We start from the raw sequence: 23909 nt of genomic DNA, 5'->3' as shown, positions 1-23909 counted from the left end.
CCCCCCAGGTTCAGGCACAGTGTTAATTTTCCACAGCAACCCTTAAAATGCCCTTTTTCAGTGTGGGAGGAGGTGAACACGTTGGCACCCTTCTGAACTTCTGCCAGCTCAGCGCTCCAGCACACCCTCCCCAGCAGAGCGCGGCTGCTTTGCCTGGTGCCACTTAAATAATGTGGTGCTAAGCGAGCTTAATCAGCCTAATGAGGATCACACAATCACCGGGGTAATTGCCAGTGCTGCAGGTTCTCTGTAGCAGCTCTTATGACTCCCATCAGAGGAGGGGGTTTGGTCCACAGATCTCACCACAACGCAGGCTGATAAAATTCTGCCACTCTGCAAAGTGAGGCTTCCCTCCCGTGACCCAGAAAGGAGACCAGATGTTTCTGCAGCCCGACTTCCCCACGCAGCAGCACTCCCTGACCTGCTGGCACCTGAGCACACCAGGACCTGCAAACTGTCACTGCACTGTGGAGACTGCAGAGGAGTGAAGAAAGATGACCATCAGCAACACAAAAAGAGAGCTATCAGGGAGGCTTTAGAAGCAGCACAACTCTCCTTGGTTGCACATTATGCAGTTAGCTACATCCTGAGCTCTCCGTGTTAAAAATTCCGGGTTTGGGTTGTGGTTTTTGTTTTTCTCCCACAGAATATCTGAGGCTGGAAGGGTCTGGTCCAAGCCCCTGCTACAGCAGGGTCACCTAGAGCTGGCTGCCCAGCACCATTGCCAGACAGCTTTTGAGGCTCTCCAAGGATACTGGATCTCTCTGGTAGCCATTGTCATGTTTGCTTTCTGTTTCCTTAGACCTTCCTTCCCCTCTCTTCATCCTCACCCAGACTTTTCCAGTTGGCCTAGGAAACACACCAGGACTCCTACAGTGGCTGGGAAAGCTTCCAAGGCCAAATGCAGAGTAGCTTTGTAACCAGACACATCTCATAGTCCCACAGCTCCCCTGACACTCACCTGACAGGTTACCTTTGATGGTGATCAGGCACCTTGGGGGTAGAGATCTGAACGCAGCAAGTTCCTCACCAAAGCTTTGTTTTACTGTGTCCTAGTTGAAGGTCTCCAGCAGCTCCCTGGCAGAAATCTGAAAGAAGGAAGAGGAGTGCAGGTGTCTCCTGCAGAGACACAGTGACATGACAGAGTAGGAAAAGGCACTTCACTGTTGGCAGCTTTGCCTCTTTGTTTTCCATGCAATCAAACCCAGTGTTGCTAGATTTAAGACAAGTCAGGCTGACAGCCATCAGTCAATGCCTGTCACTTGCAAAGGAGCACAGAGAGCTGGGGATGCCTCTTCACATGTCCACTCAGATCTTAGGGGGGAAACAGGGGGAGTAATTTAATTAAGATGTTTTAAGTTAGCTTCTTTAATTTATACTAATACAGATCTTTTCAAATTAACTTTAACACCAAAGCATCACAGGTTTAGAAACACCTCCTGGATTAAAATTACTGATTGGGACTTGCAGAAATTTTTATTACTCTCAGCAATCTTTTTGTATGGGAAAGTGAACACCAAAATACAAACCAAGTACCAAAACACAAAGCAAGTACCAAACTGTGCCCTGTGACTTGTGCTTTGCTGTGGTCCTTGCTTCATTTTGTGGATGGTTTTCTTTCAAGAGCAGCATACAGCGTGCTCAGCTCCTCAGCCCTTGGGGCTGAACTGCGAGAACAGATTTGCACACAGGCATCACAGAATGAGAGATGTCCTCATTCCATGCACCACACCAAGTGAAAACTGTAAATTAAAACAAGAGAGGGAGAGGGACAAAAGAACAGAGTTAGTTTTAAGATCCTGGTGCCCACACTGCTCAGTTCTTACCCTGTGTGCACACCTCTGACACCTCAGCTCTGTGCTGCTCACCATCAAGTGGTGGTGGTTTTGTTACTCTCCACCCTTCTCACCTCCAGAGCCAGAGTGTTTTGGTAGCTTGTTCCAGGTTTGACTTAGCCCAAGGACTTCACTGGAGGAGCCCATTAGGCAATCCCTTCATATTCTACATCATCCCAGTCCTGTCGCCCATTTTTCAGCAAGGAGACTGCTGCAGTTCCAGTGCTGAGCACCCAATTTTTCTGAGTCCTGGGCACTCGCAGTACTCATCCATCACTGCTGGAGCTCAAACCTCCTGGGCTTTACATGCAAAGGTGTTTAGCAGCAGCCAGAGATGCTGCTAACCCGGCAGAAAAAAGGAGCTGATGGCTTGGCTGGCTCTAAGGCACTCTGGGGATCACAACCACCCAGTGCCAAGTGGTGGCTAAAATCTCATCCATATGCTCTGTAGGAGATTTGGGGTTTGAGATGGCATCTGGAGTGCCAAAGACACATTAAAATCTAAGAGAAATCCATAGTGGCAGCACAGGAATTTATTACAGACCTTTACATGGCTTTCGAGCTCCCAATAAGTGCTTGATGTTTAAAACACCAGAAATTCCTTAATGAACCTTTCAAAAAACGACTGGGGGGGAGGGGGCAGGGGGAATAGAAGAGGTAGCAGGCCCAGAGAAAGAGGTGGTGTTCATCCAGAGCTGGGGATGCAGTACAAAGCTTTCCCTTTTGTGTTTCTTTTACCACAATGACTTTAGAACAGAGAATTCTTCTGCCATCACTGTGGTCAGTTCCTGTTGAGTTTGATGTTCTGTGCAAAGTCATTGTCTGCTTCAGGAGGAAATGGGAGAGCTGTTAGTCAACAGCTGACTGAGTGCAGCCCTTACAGTAGTGAAAAAAATGCAACTGAGGTTACCTTTGGGAGACTCAAATCCCCAAGTCCCTGCTTTCTAACCACCAGGCATTATCCTTTATTGCTAAAGCACAGCCTTGGAACTTCACAAACCCCTGCTGTAAAATTCTCTCCAGCAGCACACACACACAGACACAGGCTGAGGACTGCAGTGCTTCCAGCTGCTTAGAATAATGGAGGTCTAGCAGATCCTGACCCAGAAAGCTGCCATCCAGCTCTTTATGTAGTGTTCCCTAAGAGTGGAGCTGCTCCCCCAGCATCTTGTCAAAAGAAACGTCAGCAGCTGAGTTCATGGCACTGAACCCCCAAGTTACCTTCTACCCCACACCCCATTAGCAGCCAGAAGGAGGAACAGCAGCACTGGAGGGCTCTGCTGGTGCCTGGCTGCACTTTGTCTGCTTCGGTGGCTTTTCAGACCTGCCCAGGGAAGGATCACAGCCCCACAAGCATCAGCCTGGTTTTGGGCAAACAACCTTCATTGCCCTTTCTCTGGCTCTCTGCAGCCAGCTCACTCCAGGCTGCAGCTGCTGAGCAGAGCTCTCCTAACCATGGCATGGGGGCAGGCTGCCCAGAGAGGTGTGCAAGAAAAGAGCAGATGTGGCCCTTCAGAACGTGGTCTGGTGGTCATGGAGGTGTTGGGTAGAAGGTTGGATTTGATGATCTTAGAAGTTTTTCCCAACCTTAATGACTCTATGGTGGTTCTTGGCATGTTCTGCTGTCCCAAGAGCTTGCTGCAGATCTTCCAGCCAGTGGCAGAGCAGCCACTAGAGGGGAATAAAGTCCCACTGCACTGGCTCGGGGCACTGGTGTCAGCTCTGCAGCACACCTCAGGCTTGGCCATGGCCAGGAGCTGTCCCTCAGCTCTCATGCTGCAGTCTGATCATGCCTGAGGCAGGGCAGCCAGGCTGCAAGGTTTACCCAAGGGTCCATCCCCCCAGCATTTGTGTGCTGGTTGCAGCTCAGCAGTGGTGCTGCTGCCAGCTGTGTCCTCACCACCTGCAGTGCTTTAGTGATGGAGGCTCTGAAGCACCCAGGCCTCCAGCATGGACTGCAGCTAAAAGCACACAAGGCAGCGAGGCTGTCACCTGCTGAAGGCAGGCAGAGCTGCTCACCAAAGCTGCTTGCCAAAGCTGCTCGGGAGTGAAGCAGAGCAGAAGCCAGGCTCAACAGAGGGAGCTTAGGACAACAGGTTTGCAGATGCTGGAGTGAGCTTTGTGTGTGCAGACTCCTCTGCTCCTCACCACACAAATCAACACTGCTCAGGGATTCTCCTCACTCACCAGGGATCCAGAGACCACAAAGATGAGCAGAGCCTGGAGCACTTCTGCTACAAAGACAGGCTGGGAGAGTTCAGCCTGGAGAAGAGAAAGCTTCAGGGAGACCTTAGAGCAGCCTTCCAGTACCTGAAGGGGTTACAGGAGAGCTGGGGAGGGAGTGTTTAGAAATAGAGAAAGGTAGAGATAGGTCAAGGAGCACTGCTTTGGATCTGGAACAGAGCAGATTTAAGCTGGACATCAGGAGGAAGTTCTGCACAGTGAGGGTGGTGAGACACTGGAACAGGCTGCCCAGGGAAGTGGTTGATGCCCCATCTCTGGAGCCATTCAAGATCAGACTTGATGTGGCCCTGGGCAACCTGCTCTAGTTGGAGGTGTCCCTGCTGCCTGGAGGGGTTGGGACAAGATGCCCTTGGAAGGTCCCTTCCAACCCAATGCCATCTTTGAATGCCCAGAATGCACAGGAGGCTGAGCCCAGGTTGCTGTGTACCAGAACATGCCTAAGGATGAGCTGCTCAGGGAGCACACCAGGAGTGCCAACTTCCAACACTTGAAAAAGAAATAGATGTGGCTCAAAGCCAAAGTCAAGAGAGACCTTAACATAGATTTTAAACTTCTGCATTTCACAGCTTCAGTGCCCTCATTCTCCCCTGCCATGGAGGTGTGAGCTCTAGCAACTTCCTCAACAGTGAAAGCAAAGGTTCTTCTGTAGCCATTTGACTGCAGGAACTAGAGGTGGAAAAAACCCAACAGTAAGCATAAAAGGAATGGTGATAAAAAAATACAAGAGTTGGCAGCATTGCTCTGGCTTCTGTTCCAGACATAATGGAGCTGGATTGGAAGACAATGCCCAGGGACAAGAGCTTAAGAACTGAACATGTCCTAAGCTAAAGATTGCTATCTCCACACCAGCCCAGGGAAAGAGGGATGTGAGAGCAGGCTGACAGCCATCCCCTTTAATTTCCTGTGGTAGGAAGCTTAGCAACTGTCAGGCAACAGCATCTCCTTAGGTGATCACTGCCGGTGCTGGGAGGTTATGAAATTAGAGGAAGCCCTTGAAATATTAATGCCAGTGCCCATTCCAGCCCTTGGAGAGGAAGCCAAGGACCTTGGGCTCTGGCACTGAGTGCTTGGCCTTGACAGTGCTGCAGCCCTCACACATCTGACACTTTCCACAGGGAAAAAAAATCTTGGCTTGGAATCCATCCCCTTGGGTTTGTTCCTCATGGAAAAAGTTGGACACAAGGTTGCACCACTGTGGCTGGTTTGCTTCTCTGGAAAGTGAGATTGATATTCCTGCTGTGCAAGAGACCAGTGGCTGAGGTTTCTGTATCCAGCTGCTTTCAGCAGCAGCATGGTGCAGGGCTGCATGGGCTGCTGCTGCCTTGCTCTCCAGCTGCCTTTCCCACCAGCTCTCGGCCAGGCAGCTGTCTCCAGGGGCAGTCAGGACCCCGGAGCACTCAGGAGGATGTGTATTACAATAAGAACATCCATCAGACAATTAGGAGAAAGGTAATTGAATTTGTCTCCTGTCCCACGACAGAGGGAAGAGCTGGGCTTGTTGTTAGTGACATGACATCCCAAAGAACATCTGCAAAGGCATTTTTAATCTAGGATTAATTTCCCAGCACTTGACAAAGTAATTTACATTTCCTAAGCTTCATTGTCCCAAACAATCGTGAAAGAAAGGATTCTCCTCTGCAGCAGAATGGAAAGGCTCCTCTGGAGCCTGGCTCACCCTGTGCCTGGGCTGCTTCATTACAAGGTGGAGATGGAAACTTTTTTTCCCATGCAAATAGAGGAAGGCATTGTCTGGATTACAGAATCTCCAATGTAACTCTCTCTCCCCGGCACAATTCCAGGCCATTTCCTCTCCCTCTATCACCTGAGACTAGGGAGACAACCCCAACCCCCACCTTACTGCAACCTCCTCCTAGGAAGATGCAGAGAGCAATGAGGTCTCCTCTCAGCCTCCTCTTCCCCAGGCTGAACATCCCCAGGTCCCTCAGCTGCTCCTCCCCAGCTCTGTTCTCCAGACCCTTCCCCAGCTTCGTTGCCCTTCTCTGGACCTGCTCCATCAACTCAGTGTCTCCCTTGACAAGGCTCCACGATGAGTAGGCTTCCCTTCCACTCCAGCCAGCGTCTTAAACCAGCCCAGCCCAGGCAAACACTGCCCAGCACACTGCCAGCCTTGCCAGACTGCCATTCAGTCAATACCAACCCATGGGGTGACAGAATGACCTGGGTCTGGCTGCTGAGAGAGGCTGCAGCCCCTCCTGCCTCCCACCAGGGTATTACCTAAGGAGAGCAGAGGGGAAGCTGCCACCTGAGAACTGTTTTTTAAACATTGCAAATGTATCTGAAAGTGCTTTGAAGGTGGCTGTGGAGGTTTACAGAAAGCACTGCAGGGACAAAGCAAGGAAGAGGGAATGCTACAGGAGAACATTTTCCTGCCAGCACAGAGCAGAGTCCAGTTTCAGTTCACATTCCCACAGCTTGGAAAACAACCTCTCAGCAATGTAAACGTGTAGATGTTTAAAGGGAGATGTCATGTGGCTGGCCTGGGCAGGAGCTGCACCAGGAAACTGCCTGCAGTTGGTGTTGGTTTGCTGAGAATGGAACACAGTTACAAGTGGCTGCTGAAAGAGAGGCTTAGAACCACCAAAGAGGCTGCACACAGACACTGTGCTCTTCAGAGGAGTCCTGCCCCCGACTCTGAGGCAGAGGATGAGTGTGGGGAGCTGCTGAAGGCAGCTGGATATAGAAACCTCAGCCACTGGCCTCTTGCACAGCAGGAATATCAATCTCTCTTTCCAGAGAAGCAAACCAGCCACAGTGATGCAACCTTGTGTCCAACTTTTTCCATGAGGAACAAACTCTACAGAGCACCAAAGAGGGCAGCAAAGGTCAGAGGGAGACAAGGAAGGAGGCAGAGCATCAGTTGGAGAGGAGGTGGCCCAGGGACATGGGCTAAAGGAGCTGTGCTGGCCCCAGAACACACCTTTGCTTTTCACAGCTGATGAGCACAGAGCATGGGGACACACGAGAGCTTCCATGTCCTGCCTGGCCTGGAGGGTAACAGCAATGAGCAAGTGATGCTCTCCCAGCTGATGTGGAGCTTGGTGGTCACAGAATCATTAAGGCTGGAAAGACCTTTAAGATCAAGTCCAACCACAACCACTAACCTAAATCCTGAAGCACCACATCTGCAGGCTTTTTGAACACCTCCAGGGATGGGGACTCCACCACCTCCCTGGGCAGCCTGTGCCAATCCCTGACCACTCTTGCAGCAAAGAAATTCTTCCCAATGTCCAATGTAAGCCTCCCCTGGGCACCTTGAGGCCATTAGGGAAAAGGATGCAAAAGCAGGGCTGTTAGTGCTCAGCTAGAGACTCACCACTGAGTATTGACAGAAACCTGAGAGCAAGGAAAGTTATGCTGGCAGAGCTGCTTGGACATTGAAGGAACCTGTGAGAGGGCTGTTTGCCAGTCCTGCAGAGCTTCCATCAGAGCTGGAGAGCAAGAGGAAGAAAATTGCTAGCAATGAGTAAGAAAATGCCTGTGGAACAGAGCAGTGTGATGAGCTGTGGGATAAGATCTGCTGTGCCTGCCCATATGGCCCAGGGAACAATGAGCTCAGAGACCATCCTGGAGAGAGTCCAAGGAGCATGCCAAGCAAAGCAAAATAAAAAAAGATATGAGCTGAAGGAACATTAGGAAATGAGTGATCACCGTAAAATCAGATGGGAGATGCAAAAGGCACTCTGAAGAAGAGCTGCTGTGCTCTGCAGCAATGGACTGGGGGAGATGGAAACTGCAGTGGTTGATCTGCGCTAATGGCAGAAGTGATGTCACTGTGGGCAAAAGAAGAGTGAGAAATGGGGCCATGGAGATACAAAATGCTCCAGTGGCAGACCAGGCACCAAAGAGGTTTCCTATCCATCCTGTCCAGGGAAGTTCCCTAAAGCAGCTGGGCTGTGAGGGTGATCTGCATTCTGCCATTAATACACCACCCAAAAGATTCTCAGCTGCCACCCAGCACTTTGGCAGGGTGACAGCCACAGCAGAACCACTCTGCAAACATTGGCAAAACCTTTGCAAAGTGCAGTCCTGGTGAAAAACCCAAAGGTGACCCTGCTGTGGTGCTGTGCTTTCCAGCAGCACTTCGCCTGGGCTTACCCGAGTTTTGCTCCACTCCTGGGTTATGCTGGGGAGCTTTTCAGGTGCAAGAGAGTTCAGATTTCTTAGGTCAGGACTCCAGAAAGAAGAAATTCTCCTGGTTTGTGTCAGGGCAGGACACAAGGCTGCCAGGCACCAAGTCCTTCTCAAGAGCTTTTTCCTATCAGTGTGGCATTCACTACCAGCAGCTGACAGTGAGGGTGGGGAGACACCAGAACAGGTTGCCCAAGGAGGTGTTCAAGGCCAGTCTGGATGAGGCCTTGAGCAACCTGGGCTGGTGGGAAGTGTCCCTGCCCATGGCAGAGGGTTGGGAGGGGGCAGGGAACTGGCTGATCTTCAAGATCCCTTCCCACCCAACCCATTCTGTGAACCTCTGATTTCTCCTTGCCAGTTACTTGCTGCAGCTCAGTTAAAGCAGCTCTGCTGCCCCCTCGCCCCAGCCCTGCCCTATGCTGGCTGGATCAGCCCTGCCCTGCTGTAAGGCTGGCTGCTGACAAACCCCCATTGATTACATGGGGGCTGCTTCCCCTTCCCAGCCCAGCTTTCTGTCCCCAGCCATGAATAGCTTCATTAATTAGCTGGACTAAAGACACTGACAAGCATTCAAGCTAGTCCAATGCTGCCATAATAGTCCCAGTGTGATGGATTCATCCTCTGCAGTCGATGAAGATTTGGTTATTCACTGGGATGAAAGCAGCATCCAACCCCAGTGGTCTGCCTTTAATTTGATTCTGCTCCCAGGATCTGCCCACTGTGATTTCCTCCTCCATTTGGAGGCTGTTCTGCTTCACAAGGGAAGACAACCAATTATTTATCTCAGATGTTAAACCCCTTCCAGCCCTGATAAAGAAATCTAAACAAGGGCAGCTAAAACCTGCAGCTTCACACAAAGGCCTGGGTGCAAGTCAAGGCAGCAGGAATTTCCAGGGAACCTTCTCCAGGCATGCAGCTGCTCAGCTGCACTCATTGCCAGAGGTTTGATTTCATTCTCCATGGGCAGCCCTCCTGAAAGGGTTAAATCCCTTCAATCCCCTCCCCTCCAACTCACTGCTGACAAAGGCAGAGGTCTCAGTGGCTGTGTTACCAAGGGTTTATTGCTGGCTGACACTCTGTAGTACACTGCTACCATTCCAGTCTTTAATAGGGAGCTAAAAAAGGAACCCACAGCTCGAGCAGGACACAGATTAGTTTAACCCAGAGCAACTGACTCAGAGAATGCCACACAGGCACTGCACAGAGCAGGGACTGAAGGGGATATCCAGGGATATCTCACAGGGCACTCCAAAGGTCACTGCTGACACTCCACTGCCCCAGGGCTGCTCTGGCAGGGTCCCAGCAGCTCTGGGCAGAGCCTTTCCCAGCTCTGCTGCTCCAGACAGTGCCTCTCCCACCTGAGCAAGGGGTGCAGTGCTCAGTCAGGGTCAGGTTCAAAGTGGAACAAGACAGAGCCAGATACAGACACTATGTACAGGGGCTTACAAAGTTAAGAAGGTCGTTTACATCTGCCAGGGGCACAGAGAGGACACCACCAGCCACAGGCAGTGCTGGGCACATCCCCACCAGTCCAGACCTAAGCTCTTGAAGGTCTCAGCTGTGACTCTCAGACTGAAGCAGAAGTGATCTCTGAAGCAGCTCCACTCTACCCAGAAAGGACTCCTGGCACAGAAGTGTTGTTTGTGGAGGAGAAGGCAAGGAATGGCTGTGTGAGGGCCTCTGGAATGTCTTGCTGGTGCCAACACCTGCAGGGCTGTGTGCAGGACACCCACGGACACAGACAGGACAAGGACACGGGGAGCCAGGCCCTCCAGCAGGGAGAGGGAGACACTCTGAGGGCACTGGGGGGGAACTGGGTTGCTATATACAGTGTATAAAAAACCCTGGCAATGGCCAGCATACAAAAATAGCAGTTCAAAGTCTCTTTGCAGGTCAAAAACCGAAGGGTGAGAAATCCTGGGATCCTGAGACAGGCACCTCCTGTGCATCAGCTCAGCAGTGCTGGTGAGAAAAGCACTGCCTGCCTCCACTGAGTGCAGGGATCAGACACACAGGACAATGTCCTAGCTTGGGAAACTCTCCTGTGCTCATCACCTCACACAAACATGGTGCAGAGTGTGTGCAAAATGCTGGCAGCCAGGCCCAAGAAACAGCTGTGAGGGGCATGGAGCAGTCTGTGCAGGCACTGAGTTCACCACTGCTACAAAAATAAGTGAGAGAGGCTTTGCTGAGCACCACCTGAGCACCCTGCTCAGCCCCAGTAGGCAGACCTGACACACAGCTCTGTGCCCCACACACACTGCCCCTGACAAGGAGCTCATGGAGCACAAACTCACCCTCGCTTGCTTGGGAAGTTCTCTGGGCATAAGCAGATCAATACAACTGCTTCATTTTGTTCCATTAGGGGATTCTAACAAATGAAATGAAGTATGATTGCTATAAATCCTTGTCAACTTAATTATTTGGGCTCTCAAACTGCAGCAGAGCAGTTTTGACCACTGCTGGCTGCATTAAAAACAAATAAAACCCAACCCCAGCCCCTGCTGCATTTGCTAAAAGCCAGTGGAAAACCACCTAAAAGGCACTAAAGACTGCAGCTGTCCCAGAGGACACAAAATGGGCTGGGGTGGTTCAGCTGACAGTAGAAAACATTTCCTCTGAAAGGGATCTGCAAGCACAGAAGTGTTTGGCATTGAGGAACTGCAGCACATCCCTGGCTGGATCCAAAGTGTCAGGAAACAATCTGGGGAGCAAGGCTGGAGCAGTGCTCAGTGCAGAGACTAAAGACAGCTGAGCCTCCACGATGGTCACAAAGATTGCCCAAACACCACCAGCTTACCTTAAAACCAAAATCTAAGCTTCTCCCAGCATGACCCCGTGGCAGCCTGGCTGCCCCTCAGCCCTTCACCTCCCTTCCCAGCTGTTGAATCTTCTGTATATCCGCTCCAGGCCCCCACTGGGTCAGGGTCAGTATGTTCAGGAACACCTCTAGCTCCTGGCACTGATTCCCAAAAGAGTTATACTTGTCTGGGATGAAAAAGTACAAATCAGGCAGAGAATTCTTCCCCTAAGCCACTACAAGAGGCTGTCAGGAGGAGAGGCAGCAGCTCTGTTGCTGTGGAAGCAGAGATCTGAGCAGGCAGGGCTATGACAGCTCCTGTAAATCAGCAGCTCTGGGTCATCTCCTGTCAGATAAACTCCCTGTCAGCAGAATGCTCTGCAGGTGCAGCTCCTGCAAGCAACAAACCTCCTCTGCATGCTCCACAGAGGATGAGCAGCCTCAGCAATGAGCAGCTGCAGATGGATCAGTGAAAAAGGGCTCTGCAGGGACCATCTCCAAGGCTGTGGGATGGCAGAGGTGTGGAACATGCAGCCAAGGGAAGAGTCTGGGGAGCTGCACAGGGTTTGGGGTGAGTGCTGGCTTCTGAAGGACATGGGGAAATCAGGCACCCAGGATGCCCAGCTCCACAGAGCTGGTCTGCCTCGAGGTGAAAACCCAAACCTCAGGTGGGCAAAGCTCAGAGGAGACCTGAGCTGACCCCGGCTCCATCCCTGGCATGAGGAGGTTTCTCCATGTTCCTTACCTCTGAGCACCATCCCTGGCACAAGGATGCCTCATTGAATAAAGCACAGCAAAAAGAACAAGATCTGACCAGGACAACAACTCCACAAGTCCCAACTCTTTCTGTGCACAGCCTTAGGTCACCTTAGACATGAAGTGTCACTTTCTAAAGAGTAAAACCTTGTTTTCTGTTTTGTTTTGTAATCAAGAAGTTTGTAGTCCCAGCTTCCAGGAACACACAGGAGGCAAACTTGACTGCAGGAAGGTGAAATTGTGGCTGGGGTGTTTGTTATTGCCTGTCTCTGTCACAGCTTAAGACCAGCGTTCCCTGCTTGGACCAGGACTTGAGATAGCTACATAAATATTTACATATTGCAAGTCACCCTAGGTGCAGACATCTCAGCTGTGGGGATAGAAAAATAGTGATCTCCTTAGCAAAGTTAAAGTGTGTAAAAACATGAAGAGTGCTGGAAAAGGTCAGAGCTCTAATTGCTCCTTTGGAGAAAAGCCACAAGTCCCCAAGAGATCCTACACAGAAAACACTCTGCAAGAGCACAGCTCCCTTGGGATTCTCCCTGGTGTCCCTGGGGGTCAAGAGGTTGGAGAGTGCAGCAGTGGTGAGGGAATCTGCAAGAATTCTGTGGCAAGGTTTGGGTGCTGCAGCAGAACCAGAGCACAGCTGACTCAGGCAGGGGCTGTCCTGCTCTGGAGCTGCTGGCTCAGAGGGGAGGTTTTGCACTCCTGTGGAGCCTCAGCTGGGGGCAATTTCTCTGGGAGCCTCTGGCCACTGCCAAATGCAGATGCAAATGCTCACTACAGCTTCCAAAGAAACCTCCAGCAGGTAGCACACCAAGGAATGGCAACACCACACAGAACAGTGCTGGCACAGCAAGGGGAAGGGCAGCACAGGCCAGCAAACTCCCAAATGCTGCATCTCAACCCACAGACTTCCACTCTGCCTCAGCCCTGCCTGGTGGAGGTTTGCTGGGACATCCTAGACATGAACGTGCCCAGTGCTGGCAAACTCCAGAGTGCAGAGGAGCAACAGTGTCAAACATCCATCAGGCAGTGGAATTCAGTCAGTTATGAAGAGCAGACTCCTTCTTCTCCTTCCTTCTAATGGGAAGTGGCCACGGGCAGAGCCTCACCTCCTGTGCCAAGTGGGAACCTCTCCCAGAAGAGCGAGACAAGGCACTGCTCCAGCCCTGCCCACGCTGAGAGCAGCAGCCTGCCCACAGCTCTGGGAGGAGCCTTCCACCTCTAAACCTCCCTCCCATCGCAGCCTCCAACAGCAGTGTCCTGGCTAGGGGCAGTCAGGAGGGCTGCAGGGAGCAGGGACCACCAGTGCAAAGGGCCCTGGGAGCTCCACGAGGCCCCAGCCTGTGCTGTGTTCCAGTGCTGCCATTCCCTCTGAAGAAGAAATCTCTTTTCCAGCTGCTGGCTACACCTCTGACGTGGCTGAGCAGGACACACCAAAGGAATCCAATTCCAGTGTAAAGCTCCCAGGGAAGGTTCCTGCTGCTGGTGTGTGGCAGCAGCCGCCCCAGACACGCCTGTGGAAGTCCCTTTACAATGCCAGTAGAGAGTATTTTGGGGATGCTTTATCCTGAGTGAAGGGGTTGGTCCAGCACAGCCCCGGGCACACGCTGTGCAGGGCAGGCAGATTCCCAGTGTCCTCGAGGCCATGACTGGGATGTCTCTGGAGCTGCTCTCCTCACTCCTCTCCTGCAGGCGGTGGTGGCTGGCACAGTTTGTACAACCTGGCAGCGAGAAGGAGCAGAGCCAGAGTTACCCTGAGGAGCTGAGTGTGGTCAGGATGTGTACACCTAGGAGCACCAACCAAACCCCAGCCCTCCTGCCCTGCAGAGCTCAGTTTCTCAGCAGTGATGCAAATTCACTGACACCACAAATGACCCTCCACAGACAGGGGATCCTTGGGGACCCTTCCAAGCTGGCCTTCTGGGAGAGCTGCTCAAGTTCTCCTCTTTCTGCACTGAAGAGCCTGTTCTGGAGCAGGCAAAGTCTCCACTGATCCTGTTAGCAGTCACTGCTCTGAGTTCCCAATTGGGAACTGCTGCTTGGTGAAGGCAGTTGTCTGGTTCTAGCACAGCCAGACCCTGCTCTAACACAACAGGAGGAGCAGCAGCCTGCTTCTCTATGGCAGAAACTGGGGGGAACAAACTGCCTAAGAAGCTCCTAGGCATGAGTGGTCAGAGGCCACAGTGTCTCTGTGAGGCTATGGGCAGTGTGTGTGCCCCATGGGCACCTCCATCAGGTGTTGCCAACTCCCTGCTTCCTCCTGGGATACAAACACTGCCCTGGGTCTGCTCTGTGTTCCACTACCTGCCTGGCTCTTCAGTGTCTTCTCATTACTCAACAAAAGCCATTATGCTTTAAATTGGCTAAAGGGAGTTTAAATTGGAGCTGGATTAATAAAACCACTCTAAATTAAGAACATTGTTGCTGGGTTATTTTCCTTCCTAAGCACTGTGCTTGTTAGGAAACATTGCAGGTACCTGCAATCCATCACAGCATTAAGCAGCAGCATAACCAGAGCAGAGCTCCATTTTTCATTCTAATGGATGCTTCAGGAGGAGACAAAGAAAGCCTACATCACCCTGAGAGCAAGAGGAGTGTGGCTCTGCAGCAAGGGATTCATTAAAGTGGGGGCATGGATTTGGTGGTGAGCATCTCCCCCAACCCACTAACCAGCACCAGGGACTCATCCAGGCTCCTCGTGATGAACAGCCACAGAGCTCCATTCTTCAGCCTCAACTTCTGCAGCCCATTAAGTGAAACTGCATGGGTGAGAGCCTGATGCACATTACAAGGCCAGTCTCACAGTCAGGCTTTGCTCTTTGCTTCTGAGCAGGCAGGGCAGAGCTGGGCACAAGGCAGCCCAAAGCACAGCCCAGGGCACAGGGATTGGTTACCTTGGCACAGACTGTGGCGTCCGGTCCCTCACTCCCAGGTTCTTGGCTGTGTTTTGTACTCTTGCACCCTGTGCAAGGAAAACAATTTACAGTTTTCTGAGCTTTCTGGATGAAAATTCCTATTGATGGATCAAAGCCCATGCTCCAGGTCCCACCTTCTAAGGTAGGGAGCAAGTTAAAGCAATTCACCAATTCCCAGCTTAGACAAACAGGCAAAAAAAGAGACAAAATCTTTCCCCTTGTCACTGAAACAGATGCAGACAGATCTTACTAACACAGAAGAGTGCATTAAAAATTAACAGTTAAAGTTTAAATCATCCCAATCTGATTTTGTCACTGTTAATAATTTCTTTCTGACCTTCTCCATTCTGCTGTACACTTACCCTGATGGGTAGCTCAGAATGAAGGCTCATGACGTGCTGTCATCTGCCCTTGCCTAAACCATTATGACTTCTGATTTGCTCTATTGACAGCTCCTGAGAATGGAGCTGGTGCTCCCTATCACACCCTGAGGTGCTGAGCAGGAGCTGCCAGGACAAGCTCACAGTAATTTTGAGTGGGAACTCAGGGTTTGTTCCCCCTCTGTGCGCATCACTGGAGAGCTACCTGCACTGATTCTCATCTCCCACTTTATTGCTCAGTCACAAAGCCCTGCAAGATCCTTTTGTAACTCCTCAGAGATACTTCTCATCTTTAATAAAAACTGAGCAGGAGTTCAGAAGAGAAGAGGGAGAGTGATGAGGTAAGAAGGAACTGAAGGAATGAACTGAAGTCCTCCCACTCATGCCGTGATGGCTTAGGACAAGGTGAAAAAACCCAACCCAACCCCAAAACAGCCAAAGGAAGAGAACTCAGCAGCCATGGAGCCATAACAGATGGAGGTTAAGAAGCTTGGTCAGGCAGCTGATGTTGGATGAGCCCCTGAGGAGGAGCCATCCTGTGGGGCCTCACCTGCTTGCGCATGACGTCCGTGGCTTGCATGATGTAGCGAGGAGGCAGCCCATGGCTCCTGGCCAGAATGATGGCCTGCTCCAGGGTGACACTCAGGGTGCAGCTGCAGGGGGAGATGGATATCAGGGACCCCCTCCAAACAGTCACTTTGAGATCAAACCAGCACTTTGCTCTTAGACTAGGATCAGAGGGAGCAGGGCTCTTCCTCTGTACTTAGCTTCACTCTCAGACCTGTGACCACAAGGCTGGCAGTTCCCAGCAGCCTGGCACTTTCCATGCCTTTCCCCATGCTGCATTCCTGTGTTCAGTTACATTTATGGATGTTGGGATGAGAGGAAATGGCAGTGCAGACATCTGGGCTTTGCCAGCATAACTGGGCTGAGAATTCCTCCTTTTGCCCATTTGGTTTCCAAGAGACAGAAGGGGCTGCAGCTGCTCCCAGCCCCTGCTGCCATCCCACTCTCCCAGCAGCTGTGGCAGTATTGATGTGAAGATTAAATACAAACTTCCAAACACCTTCTGGCTCTGACCATCCTGAACAAGAGGCTCAATCCCTTTGTGTCACCAATGGCTGAGGTGTTTTGGGCTGGATGTGATCCTTACTGAAGAACAGACATACACCTGCCCTGGAAAATGCAGCTGAGAGAGAGGAAAACAGACTGAGATGTCCTGAGGAAGGGATTACTTGGTGACAGCTTGTTCAATGTCACTGAAAGGAAAAATAATTTGAGCTCCTGTTCACTCCCTGTAGAGCTGCCACGCAGCAAGCCCTGCATCTGTGTTACCAGAGCAGAAAGCACCCAAATCCTGCCCATTGCTCACAGCTTTCAATCAGGATTCCAGCCCTCCTTCCTCCAAAGAGGCAGCAAGATGCCTCTTAGAAAAGCACCTTGAATAGGTGAAACAAACCGCTTGAGTAGGTACCACAGCCAGAGCTGTCAGGATTGGTCCTGATCTGGCTATTGGAATAAGTAAAAAAATTAAAGGATGCCTGCATGCTTGGCCTGATTACAGTCTAAAGCTCCTACTCAACAGGTAATTTAATGCCAATGGCTTTGTTTTAATTACTTTTCTCTCCATGCATCACAAGCTAATCACTTGTCACATCTGACCATCTTTTAAACCAGTTACACCCCAAGTCTCCATTTGTTTCTGCTGTCACCGAAATGAATGCCACCAGAGCAGTCATCATTTATCCCAGCATAGGCAGCAGTTCCAAACTTAATGCTGAAGTCACTCACTCTGAGGGAACAACTTGGGTACTAGGAAGCATTTCCCCACAGAAAGGGTTCTCAGGCTGCCCAGAGAGGTGATGGGGTCCCCATTCCTGGAGGGGTTTAAAGGACCTGTGGCTGTGGTGCTGAGGGAGGTGGTTTGGTGGCAGTGGCTCAGCAGCAGCAATGGGACTGTGAGCTCTGGGTGAGAGGTTGGACTTGGTGATCTCAAAGGTCTCTTCTGTCCTCAGCAGTTCTAGGATTTTATCCTTTGGGGTCTTTATAACTACCAGGTGTGATTACTTACTCCCCAGTGATGGCTGGTAGCAGGTACTGAGTAACCCAGAGAAGAAAATGGGTTGTGATAAACCTAAAAATTAGGAGAAATGTTCAGGACGACAAGAAATAAACCTCAGACGTGCAGACAGGGCTGAGCCAAGGCCCTCCTGTGGCTTCTAAGCTGTTCTCACCTTGGGAGGACATCTCCATGCAAGCAACACTGAAGGCACAGAATGCAAGACTCTGATGGCCTCAACTACCTCACCAAAACCAAGGTTTGGTGGTGCCTCAGCAGGCACCACAGCAGCACACGAGCCAGAACAGAACTGCCACTGAGACACCAGGAGGGAGCCTGGACTGCATGGGAAGGAGACAGGACTGACAGCACAGTTTAGAGCAGAAGGCTGGAAGGAGCAAGGATCAGCTCCTCAGCCTGTGCTGATCTGTCTGCTAGAGGCAGTCCCATCAGAGAGCCTCTGCACTGTGGAGCTCACACAGGAAGCTGCACAACTTCAAGGAGACTTAGGTTTTTTGGTAAGATAAAAGCTCAGAGCTAAATTCCTACAGAAAATAAAACCCCCAAGATAGCCCAAAAGGCAGAATCCTCACACCAGAAAGGCTAAAGCACCACAGCCCCCATTTTCACCTTGCTTCACCTGGCTCACAGCAAGGCAGCTGGCCAGAAGGGACAACTTATGGTGTGACTGCTCTGGGAAGATGGAACAGCTTTAGCTGGGCTGCAGGAGCTGGGCCAGCTCCAGGAGACAGCATCCTCAAGCCTTAGCACAATCCAGCTCAGCACTCAGCCAGAACCCCACTGCCTGAAGGATGCTGACACTGAGGAGTGACTTTCTAGAGGGGAAATTAAAATTGAAGAAAGAAAAACAGAACAGAATTTTCTGGGGTTCATCAAGCTTAAAGCCTTCTTTTCTCTCAATCCTCCAGGAAATGCACAATTCTAAATAAACTTGGGATTTGTTTTGTTTGGAAGTTTGAAAGGATTCCTCTGAGCCTAGGAGGCCTACAGTCCCTGCACAGACTTCTGCAGCTGCTGCACCTAATTCCACCTTGGCATGGGAGGAGGTAGGGCATGGCTGAGCAGTGCAGGGCTCTGCCCTGGAGCAGGAGCCAGCACCAGCACTCAGTGTCATCCCAAAGCACCTCTCATCACCCAGGTGAGGACAGAGGTACTGCAGCTCCAGCCAGCATGGGTCAGGAGAGCACAGCCCTGCGTGCAGGGCCACAGCCGGGGCAGGCAGCAAGAGAATTGTCCCCAAGTGCCAGGCCACACCTCCAGGGATGGGGATTCCACCACTGCCCTGGGCAGCCTGTTCCAATCCCTGACCACTCTGGCAGCAAAGACATTTTTCCTAATCTCCAAGCTAACCCTCCCTTGGCACAATTTCAGGCATTTCTTCTCCTTCCACCTCCTGAGACTAGGGAGCAGAGCCCAGCCCCACCTCGCTGCAGCCTCCTTTCAGGGAGCTGTAAAGAGCAATGAGCTCTCCCCTCAGCCTCTTCTCCAGCCTGAACACCCTCAGCTCCCTCAGCTGCTCCTCCCCAGCCCTGTTCTCCAGGCCCTTCCCCAGCTTTGTTGCCCTTCTCGGGACCTGCTCCAGCCTTCAATGTCCTTCTTGGAGTGAGGAGCCCACACCTGAGCCCAGGACTTGAGGTGTGGCCCCAGCAGTGCCCAGCACAGAGGCAGGACTGGCTGAGTTGCTGGCACAGGAAATATGAATTGCCCATCTTGTGCCAGCCTTGGTGATGTCCACAGGGAGTCTGTACTGCTCAGGTGGCACTTAGGACAGTGAAGGTTACAGGGACTTGTATTTCCCCATCCTTGTTTTTCTGATGATGGAAATCTATTGGAGAAGAACTTCTGCCTGGCACAGATAGAGGATTTCAGGCTCTGATGTAAATTGCAAACATATTGTCATCATAGAAAGCAAAGCAAAGCAATCAGGAGCAACCCAAAGTCCCTGGCATTATCTTGGATATAGGGATGGGAACGTGAACCCTGCCAAGCTGCTTGAGCCCAGCACAGTGTAAAAAGCAATTTAGTATGGATCAGAGAGAAGTCAGACGCCAAGACAGTGCTGATCCAGAGATCAGCAATCAGTCAGAGCAGACAAAGCTGCTGTTTCATAGTTCTTGGCCTCTCCTGCACTCCACTGCCACCCAGCACCTCCCTCCCCAGCTACTTGGGATTTGTTGCTGGTTAGGAGTGGTGGGAGAAGCTCCCCCAGCTCCCTGCCAACCCATGGCACACAGAAAGGACTCTGCAGTCAGCTCAGGGAGAGACACAGAGACTGAGTGAGGCTCAGAGCTATTTTGAGTGAAGTGCATTAAGCAGATCTCAACTCTGACAGGCTAATGGTCTGCTCAGTGCTCATGAGCAAAAGATGCTGACCTGCAGGGCACCCTGAGCTCTCACACAGCCTCTGCCATTAGAGACCAATCAGAGAAATCAGGCTGCAATGAAGGGTTTCACAGAAAGCACACAGGAACCTTGCTCTGAGCTGCTCAGTCTCCATTTTCAAGCTGTCAAGGCTGGCAAATGGAGAATTCCCTGCCCAGGTCTGCTTGGGAGACATCCTGGTGGCCTGAAAAGTGCTCAAGGGGCTGATCAGAAAGCTGGGGACAGACTCTTGAGCAGGGCCTGCTGTGACAGGACAAGGGCTAATGGTTTGAAACTGAAAGAGGGAGATCCAGACTGGAGAGAAGGGAGACGTTTGTGGAAGAACTGGTGAGAGCCTGGCCCAGGGTGCCCAGGGAGCTAGGAGCTGCCCCATCCCTGGCACCAGTGCAGGTCAGGTTGTCTGGGGCTCTGAGCACCCTGCTCTAGCTGCAGCTGTCCCTGCTGGCTGCAGGGGGCTGGAATGGATGACTTGAGAGGTCACTTCCCTCCCAGACCAGTCCATGATCCCCTGAGTCCTGTCCAGCACTGCAAATAGAGGTCTAGGGTCCGCCACAGCCCTTCCCAGGCTCAGAGGGCAGACAGCGAGGCTGAGAGCCCTGCACACACCGAGCCAGCTGGTGCCCAGCCTGCCGTGGCTGGGAGCGGGGGAGGGGAAGCAGAGGTCCTACCGGTGAACTCCACTGTTGCACATGATGATGTGGCAAGCCCCCAGCCTGCTGCAGAGCTCGGAGGCCACGGAGAGCAGCCCCACGCCCGAGGCGCTGCAGGCGGTGTAGGCGCAGGCGGCGGTGCGCTTGGAGCGGACGAAGGACCCCACCAGCCGGTACAGCTCCTCCAGGCAGTTCAGAGGCCTCAGCAGCTGCAGGACAGCAACAGGCAGAGGCAGGCTTCGGCATCTGCTGCTCAGAGCACCCCACCCCCATCTGGCTGCAACGTGGCCACGAACTCCCCGACGAGAGCAGAGAGCAGTAATTGAATTTTCACAGCTCCTGGGATCCTGCAGTCCCAGAGGTTTAAAGGCAGACAAAAGGCGTTTGAAGAAAACCTAACAGAGGAGCTTCAGCAGAAAGCCTCCCGAGCAGGCTGCTGCAGGAGTCTCTCATTTGGAACAGCACTTCCAGTTCTCAGAACAAAGAATTTCTGCCTCTGTCTGCTCTTCACCCCCCACCACGCTCCCACACAGCAGCCCCACTGCTCAGAAAGCACAGGGAGAGAGCAGAGCTAAGGTTCTCCTCCTCAAACACACCAGTGCCCTCCAGCCACACCTTTTGATGGAGAACCATCCAGCACCACCACCCCCACAAAGCACAGAATGCTGCAAGAGAGCTCCTCCTGGTCCTGTCCCCCCAACCCCCTCACCCTAGCTCTAAAATTATTCTTTTTTTCAGTGGAGTTGAGAAGGCCTCAGGAAGGGACCAGAGGAGCCCAGTGGGGAACCTGCAGAGTTCAATTAACCACTGCTCATTTCGATGTACCTTGTCTATGTAAGCTGCTTTAGAGGTTGAATCTGGAGGCAAGTTGGACTTGTCCAGGTAGAAGGCCCTGAAAGAACAAACAGAATAAGGCAAAACTTGTTTAGTTGTGCGAACCTGAACAAGATGAGTGGAAAGTGACTCCTCTTAGTCACCAACACAAGGCTGCAGTATTTTTTTAAGTTTATTTCATGCTAAGAGAGGATGAAGGGATAAGCAGGCACAACCACTCTTTCTTTTCAAGTCAGAAGAAATCTTCTCTTTGCTCTAGAGACAAACTGTTCCTGTGCCCTCTCAAAGAAGAGTGCAAAATGTTCATTGCAGTCAGAACAACTGGATCTGAAAAACTGATGTGGAAAGAAACAACAAAAAAAAAGCATCCCCCCAAGCTGATTCCTATAGCTCTGGGGTAAGACCATAGAACCATGGAATGGTTTGGGCTGGAACTTGAATTCTGGGGGACTGCAGGTCTGAGTGGATGCCCTCAGAGAGCAGAGCAAAACTCACCCAGCCCCCCTTGCTCCCTCAAGCCTCTTGTGGGATCCAGGATGTGCTCGGTGTCAAAGGGAGCTGCAGACTGCTGGGAGGAAAAGAGGTTTGCAGAGAAAATAGCTCCTAAATCACTTTGCCCACAGCACATGAAAGCTGCCTGAGCAGCCACAGACCAACCTCCTTCTCTGTTAGCAAAGCTAAAGCACAAAGCAGCATCACCAGCCTGAAAGCCTGGGCTCCTGCCATGCCACACTAAATCCATTCCACTCAGAGTGCCCTCACCTCCCCCATCCTGTTTGGGCTGCTCTTTCAGCACATTCAGCTGCACGAAGTGAAACCAGAACCCAAACAGGGAGCAGAACAGACACGAGTGGGGGAGGTGGGAAATGATCAGCTCGGGGCACAAAGCGAAGCAGCAAGGACATAGGGATGGGAGCTGCAGTTGAGGCAATCATTCCATTAATTCATTCACCTAAAGGACAAACAAAAACATCAGCCACAGACAACATTCCTTTGAAACATCAAAATATCCTGTTCCAAAGCAAACTCTGCCCCCCTCCCCAGTCAGAGAACACTCCCAGATGTTCCTCAAGTGCTTCATTTTCATTGCCTTTCAGAGGAGCTGTCTCCAGTATTTCACAGAGCATGACAAACTGTGGACAGCACATAAATTTCCAAGGCACTTCACTTAATTACTAGATGCTTGTTAAGGTCCTTAATCATATTTTATGGGAAAAGTTAATGGCACTCCTGGCATGCTGCCAAATTTGGACAATATTTTCTAATCCATTTGGAAATGAAGAGGGATGAAACCATGGCTCCTGGGCTGCAAGGGGGATGCTGCTTTGGCTTCTCCAGGCCTTGCAGTTTCTCTGAGCTGCAACAGCAAAGCCTTCCTGTACAAAAAACACCCAAAAAAAACCCTAAAGGCATGAAGCCTGAAGAGGGCTCTTGCTGGGCCAGGACATCCCCTGTGTGACAGGGTCAGGCAATGGGATGAGGATCCCATGGAGAGCTCCCACTGGAATCAGGTGACAAACACCTTAGGGATCACCAAGGCTGGCACAAGATGGGCAATTCATATATCCTGTGCCAGCAACTCAGCCAGTCCTGCCTCTGTGCTGGGCACTGCTGGGGCCACACCTCAAGTCCTGGGCTCAGGTGTGGGCTCCTCACTCCAAGAAGGACATTGAAGGCTGGAGCAGGTCCCAAGAAGAGCAACAAAGCTGGGGAAGGGTCTGGAGAACAGGGCTGGGGAGGAGCAGCTGAGGGAGCTGGGGGTGTTCAGGCTGGAGAAGAGGCTGAGGGGAGAGCTCATTGCTCTTTACAGCTCCTTGAAAGGAGGTTGGAGTGAGGTGGGGTTGGTCTCTTCTCCCAAAGAACAAGGACAGGACATGGTGAAATGGCCTGAAATTGTACCAGGGGAGGCTTAGGTTGGACATCAGGAATAATTTCCTTTGCCACAGTGTTGTAAAGACCTGGCCCAGGCTCTCCAGGGCAGTGGTGGAGTTCCCATGCCTGGAGGGGTTTGAAAGCCCTGGAGATGTGGAGCTGAGGGCCATGGTTTGGTGGTGGCAAGAGATGCAGCCTGTGGGGAGCAGGATGTGGCTGCAAGGTGAGACAAGCAAACTGCACCAAGGCAAGTGGAGAAGAATGGTGTTAGCAGCTGAGGTGCAAACTGAGGAGGAAGCTTGCAAAGGAACAGCCCTGCTGTGCCAGCAGCACCTCATGGCCCTGCTCAAACCTCTATAAAGACAGTGCCTGGGGGTCACAGAAATGTAAAGGCAAAGTCCTGGATGGTGAGGAAATGGGAACCCTTCCTTTGCTCTGGGCTCCCCTGCCCATGCTGCACTCCAACCCCTGTTTTCCCAGGAATCTCCTCTCCAGCATCTCTACCTGCTCCCAAGGTCCCCTGAAACCATCCTCTTTGTGATGGGAAAGGGAAGTTCCTGGGCCACAGACCAGTCACAGCTGCCTTCCTGCCTCTCCAAAAGCCAAATCCAGGCTGATCCCATTAGTACTAATTGCTTCCACATTTGTCTCACAGACAGTAGACATCTCCCTTTTGGCTCCTGATGTTCCAGACATGGAGCAGACTGTTAAACAAGACAGCAACGCCAAGCAGCCACTGGGTGGTCAAGGCTTCTGCTCAGCTAGGAGGTGTGCAAGCTGCAGCCCTAGGCTGGATTCCCAGCACTGACCAGGAGTGCAAGAACATCCCTGCAGGTCCTCTGTGCTTGCAGAGGATGAGGAGGGCAGGATGAAGCAGACACCCACCTCGGGGAGCAAAGAGAGTGTCTAGAGTTGATCAGGGCACACAGGTTTCCATTTCAGGACAACACCTAGCAGAAACATTGACCAGGCTTTGTCAGAGGTCTACAGAAACAAGAACTTTACA

At 51.7% G+C, this 23909-nt stretch overlaps 1 protein-coding gene across 1 annotated transcript in view; it reads right to left on the bottom strand.

Annotated features, from left to right (window-relative positions):
* Positions 1-11723: 11723 nt before the first annotated feature.
* PREX2 (phosphatidylinositol-3,4,5-trisphosphate dependent Rac exchange factor 2) overlaps positions 11724-23909 on the bottom strand; it is a 96209-nt gene continuing 84023 nt past the window's right edge. The window contains exons 36-40 of the mRNA XM_054394777.1: positions 21023-21089; positions 20216-20406; positions 15636-15738; positions 14685-14752; positions 11724-13511 (exon numbers count right to left, since the gene is read on the bottom strand). Coding sequence (XP_054250752.1) covers positions 13466-13511; positions 14685-14752; positions 15636-15738; positions 20216-20406; positions 21023-21089 — 475 coding nt within the window. The 3' untranslated portion in view covers positions 11724-13465. The remainder of the gene's footprint in view (positions 13512-14684; positions 14753-15635; positions 15739-20215; positions 20407-21022; positions 21090-23909) is intronic.

Source organism: Indicator indicator, chromosome 31, assembly GCF_027791375.1.
Source record: "Indicator indicator isolate 239-I01 chromosome 31, UM_Iind_1.1, whole genome shotgun sequence".
In the NCBI taxonomy this organism is placed as follows: domain Eukaryota; kingdom Metazoa; phylum Chordata; class Aves; order Piciformes; family Indicatoridae; genus Indicator; species Indicator indicator.
Note: the sequence above shows the minus strand (reverse complement) of the source record. Positions and strands in the feature narration are given on the sequence as shown.